This window comes from Taudactylus pleione, unplaced genomic scaffold (genome assembly GCF_031769625.1).
Source record: "Taudactylus pleione unplaced genomic scaffold, aTauple2 ptg001039l, whole genome shotgun sequence".
NCBI lineage: Eukaryota > Metazoa > Chordata > Amphibia > Anura > Myobatrachidae > Taudactylus > Taudactylus pleione.
The window spans coordinates 393,158-418,531 of NW_028285440.1; the positions used below are offsets into that span (position 1 = coordinate 393,158).

Genomic DNA, 25,374 nt, shown 5'->3' on the forward strand with positions numbered 1-25,374 from the left:
CCAGGCCGGGTATCCCTGGGGAGCTGGGCACCCCCCCAATAAAGGGGTCACCCTCTCCAAGGCACCCCAGGCCCAGACTGATAGCCCGGGGCTATCCTCAGCACCCCTGAGCGGTGGGTGCTGGCTTGATTGTGTTGTGTGGTGCGTATGAAAATATAAATATTGGGCCTGATTCAGACCCACTCGCGAGTGGCTGTACGCTCGCAAGTGGGTCGATGTTATGCACTGAGCATGCACACGACGGAGGGAGCTCCGTCGTGCGCATGCGCCAGACGCGACGAGCGAAGGAAAGTCCTTCGCTCGTTGTGTCCGATCAAAGGGGGCGTGCTGTCAATGTTGATTGACAGCACGCCCCCTTTGGTGGGCGTGCCGGGGGCGTGCCTCCCTGACGGGGGCGTTCCCACGGGAACGCCTCCCGTCAGAAGCCGGCCCACTGACATCACTAGTGATGTCAGTGGGAGTGATTTTGGCTCTGATAGAGCCAAAATCACTCCGGAGCTTGCGGTTTGAAAACCTCAACCGCAGGCTCCGGCTCGCAAATTCGATGGTCGCGATGGTCTCGACCATCGCGGCCATCACAAAGCACGCTCGTATAGCCTGTGGGTGGTGACCCACAGCTATGCGAGCGTCCAGGAGGACGCTCCATGAAAATGGAGCCCGGCCCTCATTCAGAGTGTGCGCTCTGCTCAGAGCGTACGGCTCTGAATGAGGGCCATTGTCTTTTGCAGTAGTACTATAGGTCCCAGCAGGCACCCCCGCATACTGGCACTTGGAGAACCACTAGTACCAGCAGGCGGGGCATTAAGGGCCTGTTGGTACCTAAAGTAAACCTGCTAAAGAAATATTCAAATAAAACAAACAGACACAGTTTTTTTTTTATATTTTATTTATTTTATTTAGCCACACCTTCACCTGGGGGGCGACAGCCTTTAAGATCTTTTTTCATGGCTGCCACCCATCCAGGGCTTCCGCAGCGTCTTCTTCCTTCAGCTGGTCTTCTCTCCGGCCAACGACTGAGTGGACGGCGCCTCGCACTGGCTGTATTTAAGCCAGCCGAGGGGGCGGGGCGATGATGTCGTGAGCCGTGATTGGCCTGCGCTACCCATCTTTGAAGCACCATTTTTGAAAAGGGCACGCTCGGTTCTCACCATTGAAGTCAACGGTGAGAACAACTCATTGGCTGAGAGGTGGAAGGCTCGTCTCTCTCTCAGCCAATGAGCACTCCGCACCGGGATTTCTGAACTGAAATGCTGGGCGGAGCTGTCATTCGGGTAGTAGTGTTCTTAGAGGACAGTACTAATGTTCGTGGGTCCGGGTATTTTGTGTTTTGTTTTTTTTGCCAAGACCCTGGATTGTCTGAAGAGGACAGATCCACTCATAGGAGGAGGTGAGTATGGAATTTTTATTACAGGTACTCCATAGGATTATCTACTGGAGAAGAGGACAGATTGGCTTCAGGGATACTAGATGAGTATGTGAGAGTGTGTGCATGTGTGAGTACATGTGTGTGTGCATATATGTTTTAATAAAATTGTACTTTTCTACGGTGTGTGTGTTCTGTGTTTTTTTTAATATTGCTTTTGCTGTGGAACTAGTTACCAGCAGGCCCGTAATGCCCCGCATGCTGATACTTGTTGTTCTCCAAGTAACAACATGCGGGGGAGGCTTGCTGGGAACTGTAGTTCCACAGTAAAAGACAATATTTTTACTTTTCCTGCACAACACTACACAATCAACCCAGAACCCACCCAGGTGTGCCGGGGATAGCCCCCACTGCCCAGGGGTGCCGGGGGTAGCTCGGGCTATCAGCCTGGGCCTGAGGTGCCCTGGAGAGGGAGACCCCTTTATTGGGGGGGGTCCCCAGCTCCCCAGGGATCCCCATCTGGGCTGAGTAGCGGTCAGCGGTGATACTTCGGTTGGGGGGCCAGGTGAAAGGGCTGATCTGGCTGTGGAATCAACCCCCCCTGCTAGAAAGAGTCCGGTGCTGGTTCTGGTAAGTACTGGGGTCCCTACGCATTTTTTCCCCCTGTATTTCCAGAACCAGGGCCAGCTCAGAGCCGAGTGGCGTCTGCTGTTCTGAACTAATAAATATATTATATATATATATATGGTGCCCATTGACTTTCGGCAATACTGCTTTGCAACACTGTAGAGCATTGAGAGCCATAGAGCTGTACTTATTACTGAAAGTCCTGGAATGTCTCCAATTGGGGATCATCTGTATTATTTCTTGTAGTGCACCTGGGCACATTACTACAGAAAGGGTGAGTGCCTGTTTTGTGACGTGTGTGTGTGTGTGTGTATGTATATACAGTCAGGTGCATAAATATTGGGACATTGACAGAATTTTCATATTTTGGCCTCTAGTCACCACCACAATGGTTTTGAAATGAAACAAACAAGATGTGCTTTATCTGCAGACTTTCAGATTAAATTTGAGGGTAATTACATCCAAATCAGGTGAACGGTGTAGGAATTACAGCGGTTTCTATATGTGCCTCCCACTTTTTAAGGGGCCAAAAGTAATGGGACAAACTAAACAATCCTAAATCTAACTTTCACTTTTTAATACTTTGTTGCAAATCCTTTGCAGGCAATTACAGCCTGAAGTCTGGAACGCATAGACATCACCAGACGCTGGGTTTAATCCCTGGTGATGCTCTGCCAGGCCTCTACTGCAAATGTCTTCAGTTCCTGCTTGTTCTTGGGGCATTTTCCCTTCAGTTTTGTCTTCATCAAGTGAAATGCATGCTCAATCTGATTCACGTCAGGGGATTGACTTGGCCATTGCATAACATTCCACTTTTTAGCCTTAAAAAACTCTTTGGTTGCTTTTGCAGCATGCTTCGGGTCATTGTCCATCTGCAGTGTGAAGCGCCGTCCAATGAGTTCTGAAGCATTTGACTGAATATGAGCATATAATATTGCCCGAAACACTTCAGAATTCATTCTGCTGCTTTTGTCAGCAGTCACATCATCAATAAATACAAGGGAACCAGTTCCATTGGCAGCCATACATGCCCACGCCATGACACTACCACCACCATGCTTCACTGATGAGGTGGTATGTTTTGGATCGTGAGCAGTTCCCAAAAAATTCTGTAAATGTCCCAATACACACACACGTTTATATATATATATATATATATATATATATATATATATATATATATATAGCAAAGGAACGGACCGGCACTCTGCTAGACTGCGAGCAAATTGCTCCTGTGCCAGCTACATAAATGCAAGCTGGTACGTATATATATATATATATATATAACTTTATACAATATATCTAGAAAAGGCACTGTGTCCATTTAAAAGTTGTGCCACCGTGGGCCCCTTCAACTGAATTCCACTGGTGGCCCCCATTCCGCCAATGTTCATGACCATAGCAAAATAGAATTAAGGTTAAATAAAAATAGTTGCATTTTGTTAATAAACCATAGTTTGGGGGGGTTTCACATTTTTTATTCAGTGGTCCATAATATAACTGGTGGTGTATGCTTCATAAAAGCAAAGAGGGGACAGATATTGAGGTGGTTGAAGGTAGACTGTAGGTATGCCCTCCATGGTGCTATCCCACGGTACAGATCACGCACCCTGTATAGACCACACATGAGTAGTCACACCCCCATCGTGCTGGTCACACCTCCTGCGGCAGCAAGCTCTTTCTAAAGGTCAGCTCCAGGCCCATGTGGACCTTAATCTGGTACTGATCACTGCGCTCTTTGACTGATTTATCTCTGTCATCACTGCGCTCTGCCAGATTTATCTCTGTTATTGATGCCTTAAAATCTATATACCCAAAATGTTGCTGTTTAGCGCTACCAGTCGCATAAGAAATAATTGCTTTCCAATCCAGTTGTGGTTCCAAAGTACAAAAAGTTATTATTGCAATAAAAGAAAGTTACACGCTTTGATCTAACACAATTAGCGCAAAAAGCAAGTAAATACAAAGGTACAAACCGATACATAAGCGTGCGCGCTGGTCCAGTATGCAGTATTTCAATCCTGAATCTGCGGTCACCGTCACCCAAGGATATGGAGAAATGACTGACTACTGCCCCAGCTCACAAGCCTATATTCGGTACAGGTTTCAGAGACAACAAAGGCACAGAATAACAGATGCTCATTGGTTCTTGCTTCAGGTCACTCCGTTCATTGGTTAGTACATATGGTATCACTGGGGGTATGTCCCAGATCTTCATATGTTGCTTTGTGTGATTTTCCCGCTGAAGAACTAATAAAAAAAGACACTACAGACAGAGATACATTCTAATCTATAATTCATATCTTGCGAATGCATGCTTCTATTTCCTTGCCGATAGAACCAGAGATCTACAAATAAACAGGGATTTAGAATGGTACCAAACATGACATGTCTACTAGCTTCTGTACCTTTAAATATCATATACATACATTTCACAACATAATTATATGCTACTAAAACCTCTAATATTACGTTTAATGTGAGGGAACCTTTTTATACATATGCGGTTGCATATGTGCGTCCGTGTCATGTTCGTATGTATGTGAGTACGCATGTGAGCGTCTATGTGTATGCATGTATGTTTGTGTGTGTGTTATGTGCATCAGAGTATGTGTAATGGAGATATATATTTATATATATATATACATATATATAGTCAGGTGCATAAATATTGGGACATTGACAGAATTTTCATATTTTGGCCTCTATTTACCACCACAATGGCTTTATTTATTTATTAACAGTTTCTTATATAGCGCAGCATATTCCGTTGCGCTTTACAATTGTAAACATTAATAGAACAAAACTTGGTAATAACAGACAGATATATAGGTAGGAAGGCCCTGCTCACAAGCTTACAATCTTTAGGGAAATAGGCATTGATACACAAGGATAGGTGCTACATATTGCATTTTGGTCCAGCCAGAATGCACAGTTTATTAGTGGGCTGCATGATCCAGTCACACAGGAATGTCGGACAATTATCAGGAGTATGTGAGAGAAAGACGATGTGTGAGGTTGTGTGTGGACTGTGAAAGGGGATGTAATTACATATGGAGGCTATGAAGGTTATGTGGGTGTTCTGGGATCTGATAAGCTTGCCTGAAGAGGTGAGTTTTTTCAGGGATCGCTTGAAGGATTGGAGACTAGAGGAAAGTCGTATTGTGTGTGGTAAGGCATTCCATAGAGTGGGTGCAGTCTGAAGAAAGTCCTGTAACCGTGAATGGGAGCAAGTAATGCATGGGGATGAGAGACGCAGATCTTGTGCTGAGCGGAGAGGTCGGGTAGGAAGATATTTTGAAATGAGTGAAGAGATGTATATTGGTGTGGTTTGGTTAATAGCCTTATGTGTAAGTAAGAATATTTTGTATTGAATACGGTAGAAAACTGGCAACCAATGGAGGGACTGACAGAGCGGGGCAGCAGACGATGAACGTTTGGCAAGGAAGATAAGCCTTGCAGCTGCATTCATAATTGATTGTAATGGTGATAGCCTGTTTTTGGGACAACCAGTAAGGAGGCTATTGCAGTAGTCAATACGGGAAATAATAAGTGCATGGATTAGAGTTTTTGCAGTGTCTTGTGTGAGATATGTTCGAATTTTGGATATGTTTTTTAGATGTATGTAACATTATTTTGAGACAGATTGAATGTGGGGAACAAAGGACAGTTCAGAGTGAAGGATGACACCAAGGCAGCGAGCTTGTGGGGCAGGGTGGATTGTCGAGTTGTCAACAGTGATAGAGAGATCAGGTTGTAACTGTTATTGGCTGGTGGAAATATAATTAATTCTGTTTTAGAAATATTAAGTTTCAGGTGGCGAGATGACATCCAAGATGAAATTGCAGAAAGACATTCAGTGACACGGACCAGTACAGATGGTGATAAATCTGGGGAAGATAGGTAGATTTGAGTATCATCTGCATACAGATGGTACTGAAATCCAAAAGAGCTGATTAGTTTGCCAAGAGAGGAGGTATAGATTGAGAATAACAGAGGCCCTAAGACAGAGCCTTGCGGTACTCCAACTGATAGAGGTAGTGAAGAGGAGGCAGAATCAGGAAAACGAACAGTAAAAGAGCGATCAGATAGGTAGGAAGAGAACCAAGAAAGAGCTGTATTTGTATGAGAAGAGAGTGGTCAACAGTGTCAAAAGCAGCAGAGAGATCTAGAAGAATTAGGAGTGAGTAATGGCCTTTAGCCTTGGCAGTGACCAGATCATTTACTACCTTAGTCAGTGCTTTCTCTGTGGAGTGTTGGGAACGGAAGCCGGACTGAACTGGGTCCAATAAGTTATGTGAGTTAAGAAAGTGTGTGAGGCGGGTGTAGACAAGTCTCTCAAGTAGCTTGGAGGGGCATGGGAAATGGGACAGTAATTTGAGAGAGTGTTGGGGTCAGAGTTTTGTTTTTTCAGAATAGGAGTAATCACTGCATGCTTGAACAGTGATGGAAAGTTGCCAGTAGAGAGAGAGAGAGATTACAGATTTTAGTTAGGGGCAGGGATAAGCACAGGAGACAGAGCTTTACTGATTTGCGAGGGTAAAGGATCTAGAGTAGTGGTAATAGAGTAGGAGGATGAGATACTTCATCTTCGTTTGTGAGATCAAATGAAGAGAATGTGCCAGAGGATTCAGGTAAGGAATTGAGCAAGTCACTAGCTGAAGAAGAGCATATCATTTCATTTCGGATCTCATCAATCTTGTCCCTAAAATAGGAAGCAAAATCTTGCACACAGATAGTAGCAGGTGGTTTGGGTGAAGGAGGGGTAAGAAGCAGTTTAAATGTATTAAAAAGTTGCTTGGGGTTAGAGGCTTGAGCAGAGATTGGAACTATGTTTGTTTGGCAGTGTCCAGAGCAGCACGATAAGAGTTGTAGATAGTCTTATATGTGAGGAAGTCAGTTGGAGTACGAGACTTTCGCCAGTGACGTTCAACTTTACGTGAGAGTTTTTGTAGATGCCTTGTTAGGTTAGAATGCCACAGTTGACGTCTAACTCTACGTGGTGTGTGATGGGTAGCTGGAGCTACTTCATCGAGAACTTTTTCTAGAATATGGTTTAGGTGTGATGCCGCAGTCTCAGGAGACGTGAATGTAGAAATAGGTGAGAGTTGTTGTAGAGAGGTAGATAGTTGTTGAAAGTTAATAGCATCAATATTTCTGTGGGTTTTAGGTTTAGGTTTGGTTAATTTCAATGACAGGTGTGTGAGAAGTGTAGGTTACCATATGAAAGTCCAGCAGGAGAGACAGTGTCTGATTGTATGAGCCATGTTTCTGTTATTGCCAGAAGGTTGAGGGTTAGTTGAAATAAAGAGGTCATGGATGGATGTTAGTTTGTTGCAGACAGAGCGTGCATTCCATAAGGCACATTTTAGTGACTTGGAGGGTGAAGGGAGGCACGCAATGTTTATGAGGTTAGCTGGATTTATAGCTCATTGTGGGTGTGGCATGTGTGTTGGGCCTGGATTTGGTGATATGTCACCAGCTATTAGAAGCAGAAGGAGAGAAATATAAATATATTGGTGGGATTTGTATGATAAATTGTTATGGCGACAGGTTGTGGATGTCATTGTCAATGTGTATAGATAATTTAAAAGCTCATGTGTGTTTGTAAGAGGAGAGAAGATTAATTAGGTAGCAATATGTACAGAAGGATGAGCTTCATGGAGAGTAAAGGATGTAGTAGCCTTAGAGATGATTCCATGTAGTGAGATAAGAAATAGAAGTTTGTGAAGCATTTTTTTCTCCTAATATAAAAAACACAAAGTTAAGTAATGGTCTTGTAATTACCTAGTAATAGATGTTGTTCAATGTTTTTCAACTGTTTTTTTAACTGTTCAGAAAGCACACTTGATTTTAACCACACTTAGTGCATGGCTTTGAAATGAAACAAACAAGATGTGCTTTAACTGCAGACTTTCAGATTTAATTTGAGGGTAATTACATCCAAATCAGGTGAACGGTGTAGGAATTACAACGGTTTCTATATGTGCCTCCCACTTTTTAAGGGGCCAAAAGTAATGGGACAAACTAAACAATCCTAAATTTAACTTTCACTTTAAAATACTTTGTTGCAAATCCTTTGCAGACAATTACGGCCTGAAGTCTGGAACGCTTCACCAGACGCTGGGTTTCATTCCTGGTGATGCTCTGCCAGGCTTCTACTGCAAATGTCTTCAGTTCCTGCTTGTTCTTGGGGCATTTTCCCTTCAGTTTTGGCTTCATCAAGTGAAATGCATGCTCATTCGGATTCAGGCCAGGGAATTGACTTGGCCATTGCATAGCATTCCACTTTTTAACCTTAAAAAACTCTTTGGTTGCTTTTGCAGTATGCTTCGGGTCATTGTCCATCTGCACTTTGAAGCGCCGTCCAATGAGTTCTGAAGCATTTGACTGAATATGAGCATATAATATTGCCCGAAAGACTTCAGAATTCATTCTGCTGCTTTTGTCAGCAGTCACATCATCAATAACTACAAGGGAACCAGTTCCATTGGCAGCCATACATGCCCACACCATGACATTACCACCACCATGCTTCACTGATGAGGTGGTATGTTTTGGATCATGAGCAGTTCCTTTCCTTCTCCATACTATTCTCTTTCCATCACTCTGGTACAAGTTGATCTTTGTCTCATCTGTCCATAGAATGTTGTTCCAGAACTGTAATGGCTTTTTTAGATGTTGTTTGGCAAACTCTAATCTGGTCTTCCTGTTTTTGTGGCTCACCAATGGTTTACATCTTGTGGTGAACCCTCTATATTCACTCTTGTGAAGTCTTCTCTTGATTGTTGACTTTGACACATATACACCTATCTCCTGGAGAGTGTTCTTGATTTGGCCAACTGTTGTGAAGGGGTTTTTCTTCACCAGGGAAATAATTCTTCTGTCATCCACCACAGTTGTTTTCCGTGGTCTTCCGGGTCTTTTGGTGTTGCTGAGCTCTCCGGAGCGTTCTTTCTTTTTAAGAGTGTTCCAAACAGTTGATTTGGCCACACCTAATGTTTTTGCTATCTCTCTGATGGGTTTGTTTTGATTTTTCAGCCTAATGATGGCTTGCTTCACTGATAGTGACAGCTCTTTGGATCTCATATTGAGAGTCGACAGCAACTGATTCCAAATGCAAATGTCACACCTAGAATCAACTCCAGACCCTTTACCTGCTTAATTGATAATGAAATAACGAGGAAATAGCCCACACCTGTCCATGAAATAGCTTTTGAGTTGATAGTCCCATTGGGAGGCACATATAGAAACCGTTGTAATTCCTACACCGTTCACCTGATTTGGATGTAATTACCCTCAAATTAAATCTGAATGTCTGCAGTTAAATCACATCTTGTTTATTTCATTTCAAAGCCATTGTGGTGGTGAATAGAGGCCAAAATATGAAAATTCTGTCAACGTCCCAATATCTGTCATTGATGCCCTCTGTCTCATTTACTTCTGTCACCACTGTGTTCTGTGTGATTTCTTTATTTTTCTGGATCTGGCTTTGGTTTAATAATCTCACAGTCTATAATTGTATCTGTCTCTCCATTACTTTAGGTTTAAAACATCTTTCACATCTTGTCTTGGATCAGACCAAAGTCAGCGATAGTGGAATGTGCGATTTCCTGACGAATGCTTGCTGTACATTAACTCACCTGAGTTTCAATCAGACAGCTGTGACTGAGTGCACACTCAGCCTGCTAGTGCACCGGACCCCCAATCTGAGAATGCTAAGTGTGAAACACACCCAGGTGAGGGCATCCTCCAGTAAAGTGTTTCTCTACCTTTTTTCAAGAGTGTTTTGTACTTTCCAATTGGTCGGATTCTGGTTGTTTGTATATAAAATAAAGCTCAATCTGTTTTGTACAGGTTTCAGTCTTTTCCCACCAACTGGAAGGGTGGAATAAATGTAGATTGCTCCTATCCCTATATTATCTCCTATCCCTATATAGGGCCATATTCAATTGCTGGTGTGAAAAGTCTGCGCCTTGTAACCAGCGGAAAAGATTTGCCTTTGAATGGAGGCTGAAAAAAGTGCAGAATTGGGGGTTTGGGATGCAAAGTTGCGGCAACACACCTGCAGCCTTGAGACACTGCCCCAAAGGTAAACTGCATCAAAAAAAGTAAAATATTTACTTAAGATCACCCCCAAAAAGTACTTTCGTTTTGGGGGTGAAAAAAAAAAACAAAGTTGGCGGACAAACTTAAAAACTAGTAAAATTGACTCCAGGGGGTCCCCCAAGTATGCCCCATGTGTTCTTAGGATTGCAGGTATTTGCTGAAGGTGTGTTTTTTATAAATGCACTTTAGCAAGTTTTAACCATGCTTGCACCCATTTTCATGTACCCCAAATTTGCTGGAACTACTTATTTTAGCAAAAAAACCCTGCTAGGGCGTGGCTTGGCTGCCTAACGAGGAAGATGCTGCTCTTTTTGCTCCGGACACCCCTATCTAAAAATACCCCTACAGTATATTGCACATGTAACTCCTTCTAGACGACCACACTCCTGGGGTCCAGCTACCCATAGCCCCAGCGCACTACAGGTTCCCTCTGACTCCCGTTGGACTCGGGGCTCCACACCCGAACAGGACCTGCAGCAGCGCTGAGGAAGACGCCAGCGCCATCTTGCTGGGAGATCCCTGCATCGCCGCCTCCTTCCTACCTGTCAGCGCCGCGGCTCGTAGGCTCCGGAGCCCTGCGGACCTTCGGCTCTCTCACCACTGATCCTTGGGTCCCCTGAAGCGCCTCCCAGGATGAAAACTGAGGAGGCCCCCTGTCTGGGCGCAGCTTCGGAGAACACTCTGGCGCCATCTTGAAGAGAGACCTCCGCTCCCTTGTCCTCTTGTTCCCGGCCGCTACTAGGAAACACTAAGCCTCGGAGGCCCTCCTGAACTCCGCTGCCGCCACCCCCATGTGCCCCTTTCAGGTTTGGAGATGTCCCTCTATCACAGTTGGCGCCTTCTTGCAAAGGGATCTCTGCCTCTGTGCAACTCGTGCACACAGCCCCTTGTAAGCCCCAGAACCGAACAGCTCTGCTGTGCCCTGCGGACGCTGCTCTCACAATCCCCAAACAGTGAGCCTGTATAACTGCACCATAACTGTGGCCACAGGACGGGGCTCCAGGTGGTTACATACTTGAACCCTCTAGAAGTTTCTGGCATACAGTTTCCTGCCTGCAGGACCGGAATCCAAGTAAATGATACACCCTCCTGCATTTTGAGGCACCCCGGAAGGCATCAACCCAGACCAGCTGCATCACCAGCACATTTGACCTAACATAGCTCTCTGCCTACTCAGTATCACTATCTGCCAGCAGCAACTCTATCACAGATTCATTCAAACTGCACTACATACTACTGCTCCAATTTTAACCTACTGTATTCTGGTCTGTGACCTCCTGGACTCCCCTGTTAGTATTATCTGACCCCCCTTAACAACCTCGCACTATTGCGACACCTTTTTTATTTTTCACAACAAGCGACCTCAATGACTCCCTGAGCCCTCCTGTGATACTTATCTAGGCTATGCAGCTTAATACAGTGTTCTCCTGTGAAATGTTACTGTATCAGATCTCCTGTCACTGCTCAATCTGTCACAAATACTACCCTCATCAACCCAGCACCCCTTCACTACTGTTAATATGTCACCATGAATAGGTCTAACGCAAACAATAGAAAATGAGTGGGAGGAGACATGCTCAACATTTTTCCAAAGACGACAAATCATCATCAGCGACTGTCGACCTCCCATCCCCTTGCCCTCACCAGATGGATAAAGATGACTCCCCCTCTCCAGCTCTATCCACCAAGGAGGACATTATGGCCCTGCAATCCCTCATCACGGACCTCAAAGAATCTTTGGAAATCAAATTTGATAAAGCTGTTTAGTCCATTAAATCCAATCTCTCCTCATTATCCTCCAGAACCTCTAGATTAGAGTCTCGTCAAGATGCTATCCAAAAATCCCAAAATGAAACCCACAGAGACCTCGATCACATTATTCAGGACCTTGCTGATCTTCGCACTGAAAATGAGGACTTAGAGAACTGAGAAAGACGAAACAACCTTCGCATCCGGAACATTACAGAATCTGTATACCCGGACGAACTAGAGACTTATCTTCACAAGATTTTCGCTTTTATCTTCCCTGATATAAGCTTTCGCCAACTTCCATTGGAAAGAGCCCACCGGGCCCTTAGACCCAAACCTCGAGATGGCGAACCCCCAGGGATGTAATTATGCATTTTCTCAGTTTCAAAGATAAAGAAAAAGTCCTCGCCCCCCGACACGCAATAAACCTCATATTCTATATGACAATGTCAAGCTTCAGTTCTTCCAAGACCTAGCCCCTCTCACGATTATTAAATGACGAGAGCTCTGAGATCTGACAAGTGCACTACGTACACGAGGCATCCGCTACCATTGGGGCTTCCCCTTCAAACTGCTGATCGACTTCAATGGTAAAACAGTTGTCATTAGAGATCCCAGAGAAGGCATGGACTTTCTTTCCCATTTAGAGGACTCCCCTAACACATCAGCGAATACTTAAGAAAGTTTATTGTTCCTCCGTCCTATCAATCCTAACCTACGATAGATGGGAATCCCACATATTTGACTTTCTAACAAATGATAGTTCCCATCTACTGCTGGGTGCCTCAGTTACCTCCCTAGCACCACCCCAATGATCAATTCATATCCTTTACAATATGCATGTTATTTTACTTCTTGATATGTATAGTTATTCTCATTGTTTTACTGTATCACTATTTGGTCATATCTCTGATCAATGGAGCTACGTCCTCAAGAATTTGTGTTGACTTGGATATTTCTATAATTTTACAGCTGTTAGTATGTCTCACATGGGTTACTTATATGTACTATTTGTCACGGCCAGGGTATTTCAGCATGGCGCTAGGCGAGTGTTACCTGTGAGGTCATTGTGGCGCGGGCTGTCTGGTGGCGGAGCTGGTGTCTGGCAGGGGGCTTTGGCTGCGCGCGTTGTTGTGCGGCCTGTTGTAACTCTGCGCTGGTAAGGCCTGGCGGCGTCTCCATTCCGTTTGGCATGGGCGCCGCCATCTTGCCTTCTGGCCATGTGATGCGGCTGGCCAATCCTGGTGAGTCACATGTTCCCTCCGGCCAGTAACAGCACGGCATGGGGTATTTAGGAAGGGTCAGTGCCTTCCTTCTTGGCCAGTGCAACGTGTATCTCAGCCTAGCTGAGGGGTAGTTCTCTGTGCTTTCCTGTTCCTGTGAATTCGCTGTCTGCCAGTCTGCCTGTCAGCTCCTAGCTCCCACTGGACTACCCCGCTTCCTCCATCACCCTTGCCCATACCTGAGTGCCTGAGCCTGCTGACATCCTGCTCTTCAGTTCACTACCTGCAAACCTTGTTTGATTATTTTCAGTTTTACTACCTGCACACCTGGACAGCTCTAATTGTTTCTACTTGGACATTAACCCTTTTACTCCCACCACAGAACTCTTGTGCACATTTATATATTCCTGGACGTTTATTTACTGCCACATTATATGTCTACTCAAGCACTTATTAAAAATCCTAGTTTTATTTTCAAATCTGCTTCTGTGATCGCTCCTGCTACCACCCCGGGTCCACAAACAACCCAGAACATCACAGTTTGCACTGGCCCTATGGAGCCGGCCACGGATCAGGAGTCAGGAGTGGATTTGTTCAGGTGCATTTCTGGTCATTTAGAAAATCTGGAAAACATGCAGCATCAGATGGCTCAAGCAAGAGATGTCCAAGCGACAGGATAGTTTGCAAACTTCCTTTTCTAACCCTGAAGTACCAGCATCTACATCCGCATCAGCGTCTGGGAATACAGGAGGCAGATCATCTCCCCGCTTAAGTCTTCCTTTACCAAATAAATTTGACGGCAATCCTAAACTCTGCCGAGGATTCCTAAATCAGTGTGACATACATTTTACCCTGCAGCCTGACAACTTTCTAACTGCAAGAACTAAAGTGGCTTATATAGTCTCTCTGTTATCCGGCCAGGCCTTGGAATGGGCTTCCCCACTCTGGGAGCGCTCAGATCCGCTGCTGGATAATTACGCAGGCTTTGTGTCATCCTTCAGGAGGATTTTCAATGAACCTGGGCGTACTGTATCAGCATCGTCAAACATCATGACACTGAGACAAGGGGTCCGTCCTGTCAGTCTATATGCCGTGCAATTTCAAATTTTAGCATCGGAGCTCAAATGGAATGAGGAAGCCCTCACCTCGACCTTCTGGCATGGGTTGTCAGATCGACTAAAGGATGATCTAGTCACTCGAGAGCTTCCTACTAATCTGAACGACATGATTTCATTGTGTATCAAAGTTGACCTACGCTTCAGGGAACGTCAGGCTGAAAAAAACAGAACTGACCGGCAAAGGTCATTTACCCCCTCCATTTCTACCCGTCCCATTCCTTCTCCTACTGAAGAGGAGCCTATGCAGGTGAATCATACACACCTCTCCAAAGAAGAACGTCAGAGAAGAATGCAAAAGAACCTCTGTCTGTACTGCGGAGAGTCCGGTCACCTGCTGATCTCCTGCCCCCGTAAACCGGGAAATGCCAAATCCTAACTGACCCTGGAGACATCAAGTTAGGAGTTATGAACCCGTCTCCAAAAATTAAAGATTTCACGATTACCCTAGCCTTGGATCTTAAACCCAAACCTGTCTTAGCTACTGCTCTACTCAACTCGGGAGCAGCCAGAAATTTCATAACATCTAGTTTCATAGATAAATTACAGATTCCTTGTTTGTCTCTCAACCATGCTATCTCTCTGACCTCAATAGACGGATGCCCTCTAACTAACGGGATAGTCACCAAAGAGACTCAACCTGTATTGGTCCGAATTGGGGCACTTCATTCTGAGTCCTTAAAATTCCTGGTGATATCAGAGGCCTCTCAAGAAATTGTTCTTGGTCTACCCTGGTTACGTCAACATAATCCCAGAATTGATTGGAGTTCTATGCAGATTCTGTCATGGGGTATGGACTGTCAGAAATCCTGTCTTCCAAAAATTCGACCTGTGAGAAAGACAGTTCCATTAGTTTCTTCTGCCATTCCCAAGGAATATCAGATGTTCGCCGACGTTTTCTCTGAACAACAAGCAAATATCTTACCCCCTCATAGGGAATGGGACTGTCCAATTGAATTGATACCTGATAAGATACCACCTCGTGGTCGTACCTATCTGCTGTCCTTGCCTGAGACTCAAGCCATGACCGAGTACATCCGGGACAACCTGGCAAAGGGGTTCATTCGCCCCTCTACTTCACCTGCCGGAGCTGGGTTTTTCTTCGTTGGCAAGAAGGACGGTGGTCTAAGACCATGTATCGATTATCGAGGCCTTAATGACATTACTGTAAAAAATCGATACCCTCTTCCCCTGATTACTGAGTTGTTTGATAGGGTCAAGGGCTCTGTCATTTTTTCTAAATTAGATCTAAGAGGGGCTTACAACCTCATTCGTATCCAAGCTGGCGATGAATGGAAGACCGCTTTTAATACCAGAGATGGACATTTCGAGTATTTAGTAATGCCTTTTGGATTGTGTAACGTCCCTGCTGTCTTTCAAAGTTTCGTTAATGAGATTTTCCGGGATCTGTTATATGTTTCGGTTGTTGTCTATCTGGATGACATACTGATTTTTTCACCCTCTGTGGCTAAACATCAAGAACATGTTAAAGAAGTTCTGACCCGTTTGAGAGAAAACCACCTTTATTGCAAACTGGAGAAGTGCGTCTTTGGATTGCCCAGTGTACCTTTTCTTGGCTATGTAATATCTGGCTCCAGTTTAGAAATGGACCCCAAGAAGGTACAAGCAATTCTGGATTGGACCCGACCTCAGACACTGAAGGCCATCCAGAGATTGTTGGGCTTCGCCAATTATTATAGACGCTTCATTAAGGGATTTTCTACACTGCTGGCTCCCATTACAGCCTTGACCCGCAAAGGTGCTAATCCTGCCCAATGGTCACCTGAGGCAGAGTCTGCCTTTCATCTTCTAAAACAGGCCTTCATCTCAGCACCAGTTCTTCGACAACCAGATCTGGACAGGCCTTTTTTGTTGGAAGTAGATGCATCATATGAAGCTGTGGGAGCAGTCTTGTCTCAACGTTATGAGGACAACCGAGTCCATCCGTGTGGGTTCTTATCTAAAAAAATTCTCACCTGCCGAAAGGAACTACACCATAGGTGAGCAAGAACTACTAGCTGTAAAGTTGGCGTTGAAGGAATGGAGATATTTGCTAGAAGGCGCCAAGTTTCCATTTACTGTATTTACGGACCATAAAAATTTCCTATTTCTCAAAAACCTCCAATGTGTGAGTCCTCGTTTGGCCCGCTGGGCAATATTCTTTGCCAGGTTTCAGTTCACCCTGACCTTCCGGTCTGGAGCACTTAATCAGAAGGCTGATGCCCTATCGAGATCCCTCCTCTGTGATGATCAATCTGAAAATCAAAGCAATACCCCTGTCTTGGAATCAAGAGTTTTCGCCGCATTACAACTTCAGCCTCCTACGGGAAAATCATTTGTGGCCCCGGAATTAAGGAAGCAGCTTCTCACTTGGGCACATTCCTCTCGCTTCGCAGGGCACTCAGGCACTCGGAAGACCTTGGAGTTCCTGAAAAGACACTATTGGTGGCCTTCTATGAAGGCAGATATAATGGAGTTTATCTCTTCCTGCTCCTCCTGTGCCCAGCATAAATCATCACGACAAGCTCCAGCTGGGGAATTGCTTCCATTACCTACTCCATCACGTCCATGGACGCATCTCTCCATGGATTTCGTCACAGACCTGCCAGTTTCTCAAGGTTTCAACACTATCTGGGTTGTAATAGACCGATTTTCTAAGATGGTCCACTATATACCGTTGAAGAAGTTACCTTCTGCCCCTGACCTGGCACAGTTGTTTGTCCAACACATATTTCGTCTACACGGCCTTCCTGCTGAAATTGTCTCTGACCGTGGTGTGCAGTTTACTGCAAAATTCTGGAGGGCATTGTGTTCTGTTCTTCAAGTGAAGTTAAACTTTTCCACGGCCTACCATCAGCAAAGCAATGGCTCCACCGAGAGAGTTAATCAAGATCTAGAGACTTTCTTAAGAATTTTTATGTCATCTTCCCAGGACAATTGGGCTGCCTTCCTGCCGTGGGCTGAGTTTGCACATAATGCTTCCTACCACTCGTCAACTAACCAAACGCCATTTCAGGTTGTATATGGCCTTCATCCTCGTGTTCCCGAATTCCGAAGCCTGCCTGTTTTCGATGTTCCGGCCGTGGAGGACACGGTGCGGAATTTTGCTGCCATCTGGACTCAAGTACGGTCTGATTTGTTGAAGGCATCCTCTCGCTATAAGACCCAGGCCGATAAGAAGCGTAGAATAGTTCCACGCATGCAAGTTGGAAGCCAGGTCTGGTTATCCACCCGGAATCTTCGTCTGAGGGTTCCTTCTATGAAATTTGCACCACGCTTCATCGGTCCCTTCTCCATAACAGAAGTCATTAATCCAGTGGCCTATCGTCTACAGTTACCCCCATACCTAAAAATCCCTAATTCCTTCCATATTTCCTTATTGAAGCCCCTGGTCCTGAATAAATTCCATAGTGCTCTACCTGCTTCTCCTCGAGTCCAGACGGAGAGAGGAGTTGAGTTTGAGGTCGCAAAGATCTTGGACTCTCGTCTGCGCAGAGTTCATCTACAGTATTTGCTGGACTGGAAAGGTTACGGTCCAGAGGAACGTTGCTGGACCGCTGCTCGTGATGTCCACGCTCATCAGGAGATTCCTTTCTGCCCATCCGGAAAAGCCTGGTGAGTGTCCTGAGGCCACCCCAAAAGGGGGGGTACTGTCACGGCCAGGGTATTTCAGCATGGCGCTAGGCGAGTGTTACCTGTGAGGTCATTGTGGCGCGGGCTGTCTGGTGGCGGAGCTGGTGTCTAGCGGGGGCTTTGGCTGCACGCGTTGTTGTGCGGGCCTGTTGTCACTCTGCGCTGGTAAGGCCTGGCAGCATCTCCATTCCGTTTGGCATGGGCGCCGCCATCTTGCCTTCTGGCCATGTGATGCGGCTGGCCAATACTGGTGAGTCACATGTTCCCTCCGGCCAGTAACAGCATGGCATGGGGTATTTAGGAAGGGTCAGTGCCTTCCTTCTTTGCCAGTGCAACGTGTATCTCAGCCTGCTTGAGAGGGAGTTCTCTGTGCTTTCCTGTTCCTGTGAATTCGCTGTCTGCCAGTCTGCCTGTCAGCTCCTAGTTCCCACTGGACTACCCCGCTTCCTCCATCACCCTTGCCCATACCTGAGTGCCTGAGCCTGCTGACATCCTGCGCTTCAGTTCACTACTTGCAAACCTGTACAGCTCTAATTGTTTCTACTTGGACATTAACCCTTTTGCTCCCACCACAGAACTCTTGTGCACATTTATATATTCCTGGACGTTTATTTACTGCCACATTATATGTCTACTCAAGCACTTATTAAAAATCCTAGTTTTATTTTCAAATCTGCTTCTGTGATCGCTCCTGCTACCACCCTGGGTCCACAAACAACCCAGAACATCACACTATTGATTCACTTCTAATGTATCCTTTGGAACTTTCAACTGATTATCTATTACTGTTCATGTAATTGGTTTGTTGTTATACATGTTCTTAACGACTCTTCTCGTATTTTATAGGCCCAACCCCCTTTTGGGCCTCTTAAACCCTGTTTTCCTCCCCTCCCCTTCTCATTACTTACAGTGAAATACGATTTCTATTAAGCCTTTATATTTTTCTCCCTTTTACTATATGACCACCACTGGAGGGTTCCGACTCTCTTGACACTTCCATCCCCTACTCTTAACCAACTCCACACATTCCTCCTATTCAGCAATTTCCCGCTCTATAGTTTATACTTTGTAATCCCCCGAAGGCAGCGTGAACTACCCTCCCTGCTGCCTTTTTGGACTTTATTGTCCCAGCCACCATGTGCATCTTCCTCTGCTGGACACGAGGATTTCCCACACGGACCCTTCCCCATTATCTCCTTTGATTTAATTTTTTATCCCTGTCCCCCTGCAAGTCGGGGACCCCTCATTCTCCCTATAAGCCACCCTCCCTTTCATATCCTGTCAAAATGTCGCTAACGTTCATTTCCCTAAACGTTAAGGGACTAAATACCCCTCAGAAGCGATCCTCGCTTTTTCGATCTCTGCAAAGTCTCAAAGCCAGGATTGTTCTGATACAAGAGATCCACTTTAAAGCTAGTTTGCACCCCTCTTTACATTCTAAGCGCTTCCCTACCGCTTACTATTCTTCTGATAAATCGAAGCGCAGTGGAGTAGCAATACTAATTAGTAATAAAAGTTCCTTTTATCCAACATTCGGTAAATATAGATTCTGTTGGGAGGTATATCATATTAACAGGTAAATTAGGCAATTTAGAATGTACAATAGCTAATGTGTACGCTGTAATCTGTATAGATTCTGTAGATTCTGTTGGGAGGTATATCATATTAACAGGTAAATTAGGCAATTTAGAATGTACAATAGCTAATGTGTACGCTCCTAACTCTGGTCAGATATAATTTTTCAATTCTTTTTTTTCCAAATTAAATAAATATAGGATGGGCCACCTCCTTGTGGGTGGAGATTTCAATGCAGTTCTTAATCAAGAACTTGACAAATCCCCTGCCCCTTCCACCTTACGACCTTGCCCTCTCACTCGATCTTTGAATACATGTCTTAGAGAATCGGGCCTCTTTGATACTTGGCGAGCTCTCCATCCCACGTCCCGCGACTACACCTTTTTCTCAATTCCCCATCAATCCTACTCGAGGATCAATCTTTTTCTCTGTTGCACACCAGCATCCAAACACTTTTCCGATACCTCCATTGTTCCTAATCATTGGTCTGACCATTCTATAATAACAGCGTCATTTGATTTTTTTTGATGTGCCCGCGTCTTGACCTCCATGGCGACTCAACGAAACTCTTAAAGATTCCAAAATTTCAAGAGAGACTTGAGCATGCCCTCGAGGATTATTTCTCTCTGAATGCTACAGACTCCGCCTGCACCCCATTGGCATGGGAAGCACATAAGGCAGTCATTCGGGGGCACATCATTAGCTAGGCTTCTTTTCAAAACAAGGAGCGTAGATCCCAAATGACCTTTCTATCTGATGAGGTCCTCCATCTGGAAACCTCTCCTAAAAGTCTTCCCTCCCGTTCCTTATACAACCAACTGACTTCCGCAAGAGCTTCCCTTAATGCTCTTCATGCGGAAAAAACTGAACAGTCGTTACGTTGGCTTAACCAAAAATTCTATGAAAAAAGTAACAAAGCAGACTCCCTATTAGCCAACAGGTTGAAAGCCCGGAAGGCCAGCACAGTGATTTCAGTGTTAAAAGATGCCCAAGGCACTACTCACTATAACCCTACTACTATCAACGCGCTTTTCAAATCCTATTACGAACGCCTCTATAATATCTCTGAACATTCTCCTCTGCCTTCTCCTGCCGACACTTCAATCGCAAACTATTTACCTTCTTGTAATCTTCCCTATATAAGTTCCACGACTTCCTTGGCTTTAAACGATCCTATCAGCCCTTAAAACGCAAAAATCCTCTAAAGCGCCGGGTCCTGACGGGTTTCCAATGTCTTACTACAAAACTTTTCAATCCTCTGATACCCCATTTAACTGCGGCTTTCAACCATATCCTTGAAGAAGCCTCATTCCACCCGGACATGACCAAAGCAACCATTACGGTCCTCCCAAAACCCAATAAGGATCCTTTTATTAGTATCCAACTACCGTCCCATTTCATTGCTTAATACCAACCTAAAACTTTTTGCCAATATCCTTGCAAATAGACTGAATCCACTCCTCCCCACTCTAATCCACCCCGACCAAGTGGGCTTTGTCCCATCCAGACAGGCACTAGACAATACTAGACGCACAATTGATATAGTTCACTATGTTAAAACACACAAACTTCCTTCACTGGTGCTTGCTGTGGATGTAGAGAAAGCCTTCGACAGGGTCTCTTGGCCATTTATGTTCCAAACACTACGCAGCTTCGGATTTCAAGGAAAATTCCTGCAGGCCATTCAAGTCCTTTATTACAATTCTTCTGCCATAGTCTCAGCGGGTGGTTTATTTTCAGACTCATTCTCGATCACCACCGGGACTAGACAAGGGTGTCCTATATCGCCCCTGATAGTTGCCCTTATCATTGAGCCACTCACCTGCCACATAAGGGCTAACCCTGACTTAGCTGGTGTAGAAATTAAGCAATCCCAATATACCCTCTCTCTATTTGCAGTGACATACTCCTCACGCTAACAAGACCACTCACTTCCCTTCCCAATCTATTTCATGAACTTTCTCTCTATGGTTCCTTGTCAGGTTATAAAATCAACCACGATAATTCTGAGGCCCTCCCTCTCCATCTTCCTGTAAGATCAAGGACGTTGCTACAATCAAATTTTAATTTCATATGGAAAAGAGACTCTTTGAAATACCTTGGATGCTTCATAACAAAATCCTACGATTCTCTGTATAAAACCAATTATCCCCCCCTCATCAGATTAATCCACACAGACCTACAACAATGGCGAACATATTTTCTCTCATGGATAGAGCGTATCAATGCCGTAAAAATTAATGTTCTTCTCAAACTGCTATACCTCTTCGAGACACTCCCTGTGCCTATCCCTCCCCACACCCTCAATACTCTTCCGTCCACACTCGGCAAATTTGTATGGACACGTCAAGCGTTGGGTAGACCTGGAAAGTGATCTTGTAGATGTCCATTCATTCTCTTACTTGCCATGTTTGCCTCGTAAACATAGACCTAAAATCCTCCCTCATATTTCCTACTGTAGCATCGACACTTAGTAACTGGGAATTGCTCAATAAAAAACTAAAACTCTCATCACATCCTTCTCCTCTAACTCCTATATGGAATAACCCTGCAGTCCCTTCAGACCTATCTAAGGTTATATCACGCCCTTGGGTCTCGGCCGGTATCACAAGGTTTCACCATGTCGTTGGTGCATCCTCCAATCTATCCTTCGCTGACATTCGAGAACAACACCGGATCCCCAACAAGCTACCCTACTCCATCTTTTCCCATCCCCACACCATTTCAAGATTATGTATTTATAGGGTTAATAACAAGGGGGCTATTTCCTCTATATACCATTCTATACTGACATTGGAGTCTCCTCCACTCGAGACACACGAACAGGCCTCTTGGAATCAGACCTGGGCTTATCCCTTGGAGAGGAAGCGTGGAGGGTCGTACGTCTAGCGTTCTCAAAGTGCTGTATCAGCGTGGCCATCCATGAGAACTCCTATAGGGTGTATACTAGGTGGTACTTAGTACCTGAACGTCTTCCCCAGATATATCGTAATTCCTCTAATCTAAGTTGGAGAGGATGTGGTCACATAGGAACATTTTTTCACACTTGGTGGACCTGTCCCCTTATTGTCCCATTTTGGAATATGATTTGCACTTTGCTCTCCCAACTTATCAAACTTCCGGCATCTTTCACCCCTGCAAACCTCCTTGTTTGCGTCCCGATTGACGTTTCCAATGCCTCCAACAAACTAGCTCTCCATATATAATCCGCAGCCAGGTATCAAATAGCCCATAACTGGAAAGTGCCGGGCACTCCCAGCCGGCAGGAATTTTTGAACATAAGATGGTTCGTAGCGAAAATGGAATATATTACTAGTCTGCAGAACGATACTGTTCGGAAGTTCCAATCCATTTGGAGCCCTTGGTATTCCTATCAAAACTCTCCCCTTCCTGGTCTTGGTTAGTCTCATTTTGACCACTTTTTCTACAATTACAAATCCCTCCAATGCACCCCCCCCCCGACTCGCTCCCCATCACTTGTTTTTTTTTCTAACTTATGTGTAATTAGATGCCCTGTAAGCTGAAGTATGGGCCAAACATAATAAGAAGCTTTAGGTGCCCACAGATTGCAGTTCCTTTTTCTGCTCCTTAGCAAATTTACAGTGAAATCCCTGCCTAAGGGGAATGCTCCCATAGCCTGACATTTCTAAGACAGGGGTGGGGAACTTTTTTTCTGCCGAGGGCCATTTTGATATATATAACTTTATTTGCGAGCCTGGTGGAGGCCACGACCCCTTCACGTGATGTCACACGGGGGTCGGGCCACAATAGCCGGTGATTACTGCAATGCCTGGAGCATCCTCAGGAGGCTCCAGGGAGCTGTAAGGGTAGCGGTGTGACCAGCTGTAGTACCCTAAGGACACTCCAGGTGGCGCTGCTGCATAGATTCAGGGTGACATTATAGGTTCCTTGTGTTCCATATGAAGCTAGCAGAAAAAGCTCTGACGGCCCAGACCAAATGATTCTGGGGGTCTTATATGGCCCCGGGCAGGAGGTTCCCCATCCCTGTTCTAATGCCACCAGAATCCTGAACTCTGGGCAAGATTCAGCAGAGGACAGAATTACAAAGCCGGGTACAAGTGCAATTCCGTCCTGCTAAAATGTAACTGCAGCATGAGGTGTCTGACACTTCCTGGCTGCCTCTGTGATCTCAACGCTGTGACTGAGGTCGCAGTCTGGGAGCACCATTGCAACCATCTCGACCAATGGTTGCTCCTTTGAGCAGCCTGCGAGGCCAGGGTCTATGCGTATAGATGCAGAACCTAGACTCGCCACTCCCTGAAAATGGGGGGGGTGATATGCCCCGTTTCTGGGAACGCAGGCCCTGTTGTGCACATGCTCAGAACGGGTCCTGCGTATATTTATGATCGAGAATCTGCGCGAGTAGGACCATTTGCATCCTCACTTGAATCAGCCCCTCTGCGACCTTATGAGATAGCACAAATAGGAAGATTGAAGTTTCCCATAAATTGGTTACAGTGCAGCCGGGCTAAGTCTGAGTTTCGATTAATAAGTCTGTAGAGCGCTGGTAAGAACAATTGGCCTAGAGCCGGTGAGGTGGAATGCAGACACAGAACTCCTGAAAGTGACTGAACTGCAGGAAACTTCCAGTATTCAACTTACTGAGCTCTCCGGAAGACCTAGCACTACTGGTTTTAGCAAACATGGCATTTCAATCACCAGTGAGAAGGTGGTGCGATCACCAGAGAGAAGGAGCTGCGATCACCAGAGAGAAGGAGCTGCCATCACCAGAGAGAAGGTGGTGCCATCACCAGAGAGAAGGTGGTGCCGTCACCAGAGAGAAGGTGGTGCCGTCACCAGAGAGAAGGTGGTGCCGTCACCAGAGAGAAGGTGGTGCCGTCACCAGAGACAAGGTGGTGCGATCACCAGAGACAAGGTGGTGCGATCACCAGAGACAAGGTGGTGCGATCACCAGAGACAAGGTGGTGCGATCACCAGAGACAAGGTGGTGCGATCACCAGAGACAAGGTGGTGCGATCACCAGAGACAAGGTGGTGCGATCACCAGAGACAAGGTGGTGCGATCACCAGAGACAAGGTGGTGCGATCACCAGAGACAAGGTGGTGCGATCACCAGAGACAAGGTGGTGCGATCACCATCACCAGAGACAAGGTGGTGCGATCACCATCACCAGAGACAAGGTGGTGCGATCACCAGAGACAAGGTGGTGCGATCACCATCACCAGAGACAAGGTGGTGCGATCACCAGAGAGAAGGTGGTGCGATCACCAGAGAGAAGGTGGTGCGATCACCAGAGAGAAGGAGCTGCGATCACCAGAGAGAAGGAGCTGCGATCACCAGAGAGAAGGTGGTGCGATCACCAGAGAGAAGGTGGTGCGATCACCAGAGAGAAGGTGGTGCGATCACCAGAGAGAAGGTGGTGCGATCACTAGTGAGATCTATATACATACCCTGAGACAGCACAATATACCTAAACACAAGACACAGAGTATGAATGCAATCATTGAGAGGATTGAGACAAACATAAACAATCCACTTTAATATATAAGGATTGCTACCAATGTGAGAATTGTGAGAGAATTGAAAGATATATATATATAATATTTATACAGCAATAACCTTGATGTAAATACAGTAAAATACTGAGACACATCCAGTACTGATTGGTTTATATAACATAATACACCGTGAACCACATAATCTCACCGCAGTGTTTGTAGAGAGAGAGAATATCCATACACTAAGGGATATTGATATCGGAGCTCTAATATATTCTGGATGACGAGACTCTAATAATTATACTGTGGTTATAGACATAGGACTAATAATTATACTGTGGTTATAGACATAGGACTAATAATTATACTGTGGTTATAGACAGGACTAATAATTATATACTGTGGTTATAGACATAGGACTAATAATTATATACTGTGGTTATAGACATAGGACTAATAATGATATACTGTGGTTATAGACATAGGACTAATAATGATAT

General features: G+C 45.2%; 1 protein-coding gene across 6 annotated transcripts in view; it reads left to right on the top strand.

The window, feature by feature from the left end:
- The window catches only part of LOC148454020 (uncharacterized), a 954,022-nt gene that overhangs the window by 325,234 nt on the left and 603,414 nt on the right, over window positions 1–25,374 (top strand). For all 6 annotated transcript variants that reach the window (XM_088461342.1, XM_088461343.1, XM_088461341.1 and 3 more), the window contains one exon: window positions 9,536–9,729. In XM_088461342.1, coding sequence (XP_088317468.1) covers window positions 9,536–9,729 — 194 coding nt within the window. The remainder of the gene's footprint in view (window positions 1–9,535; window positions 9,730–25,374) is intronic.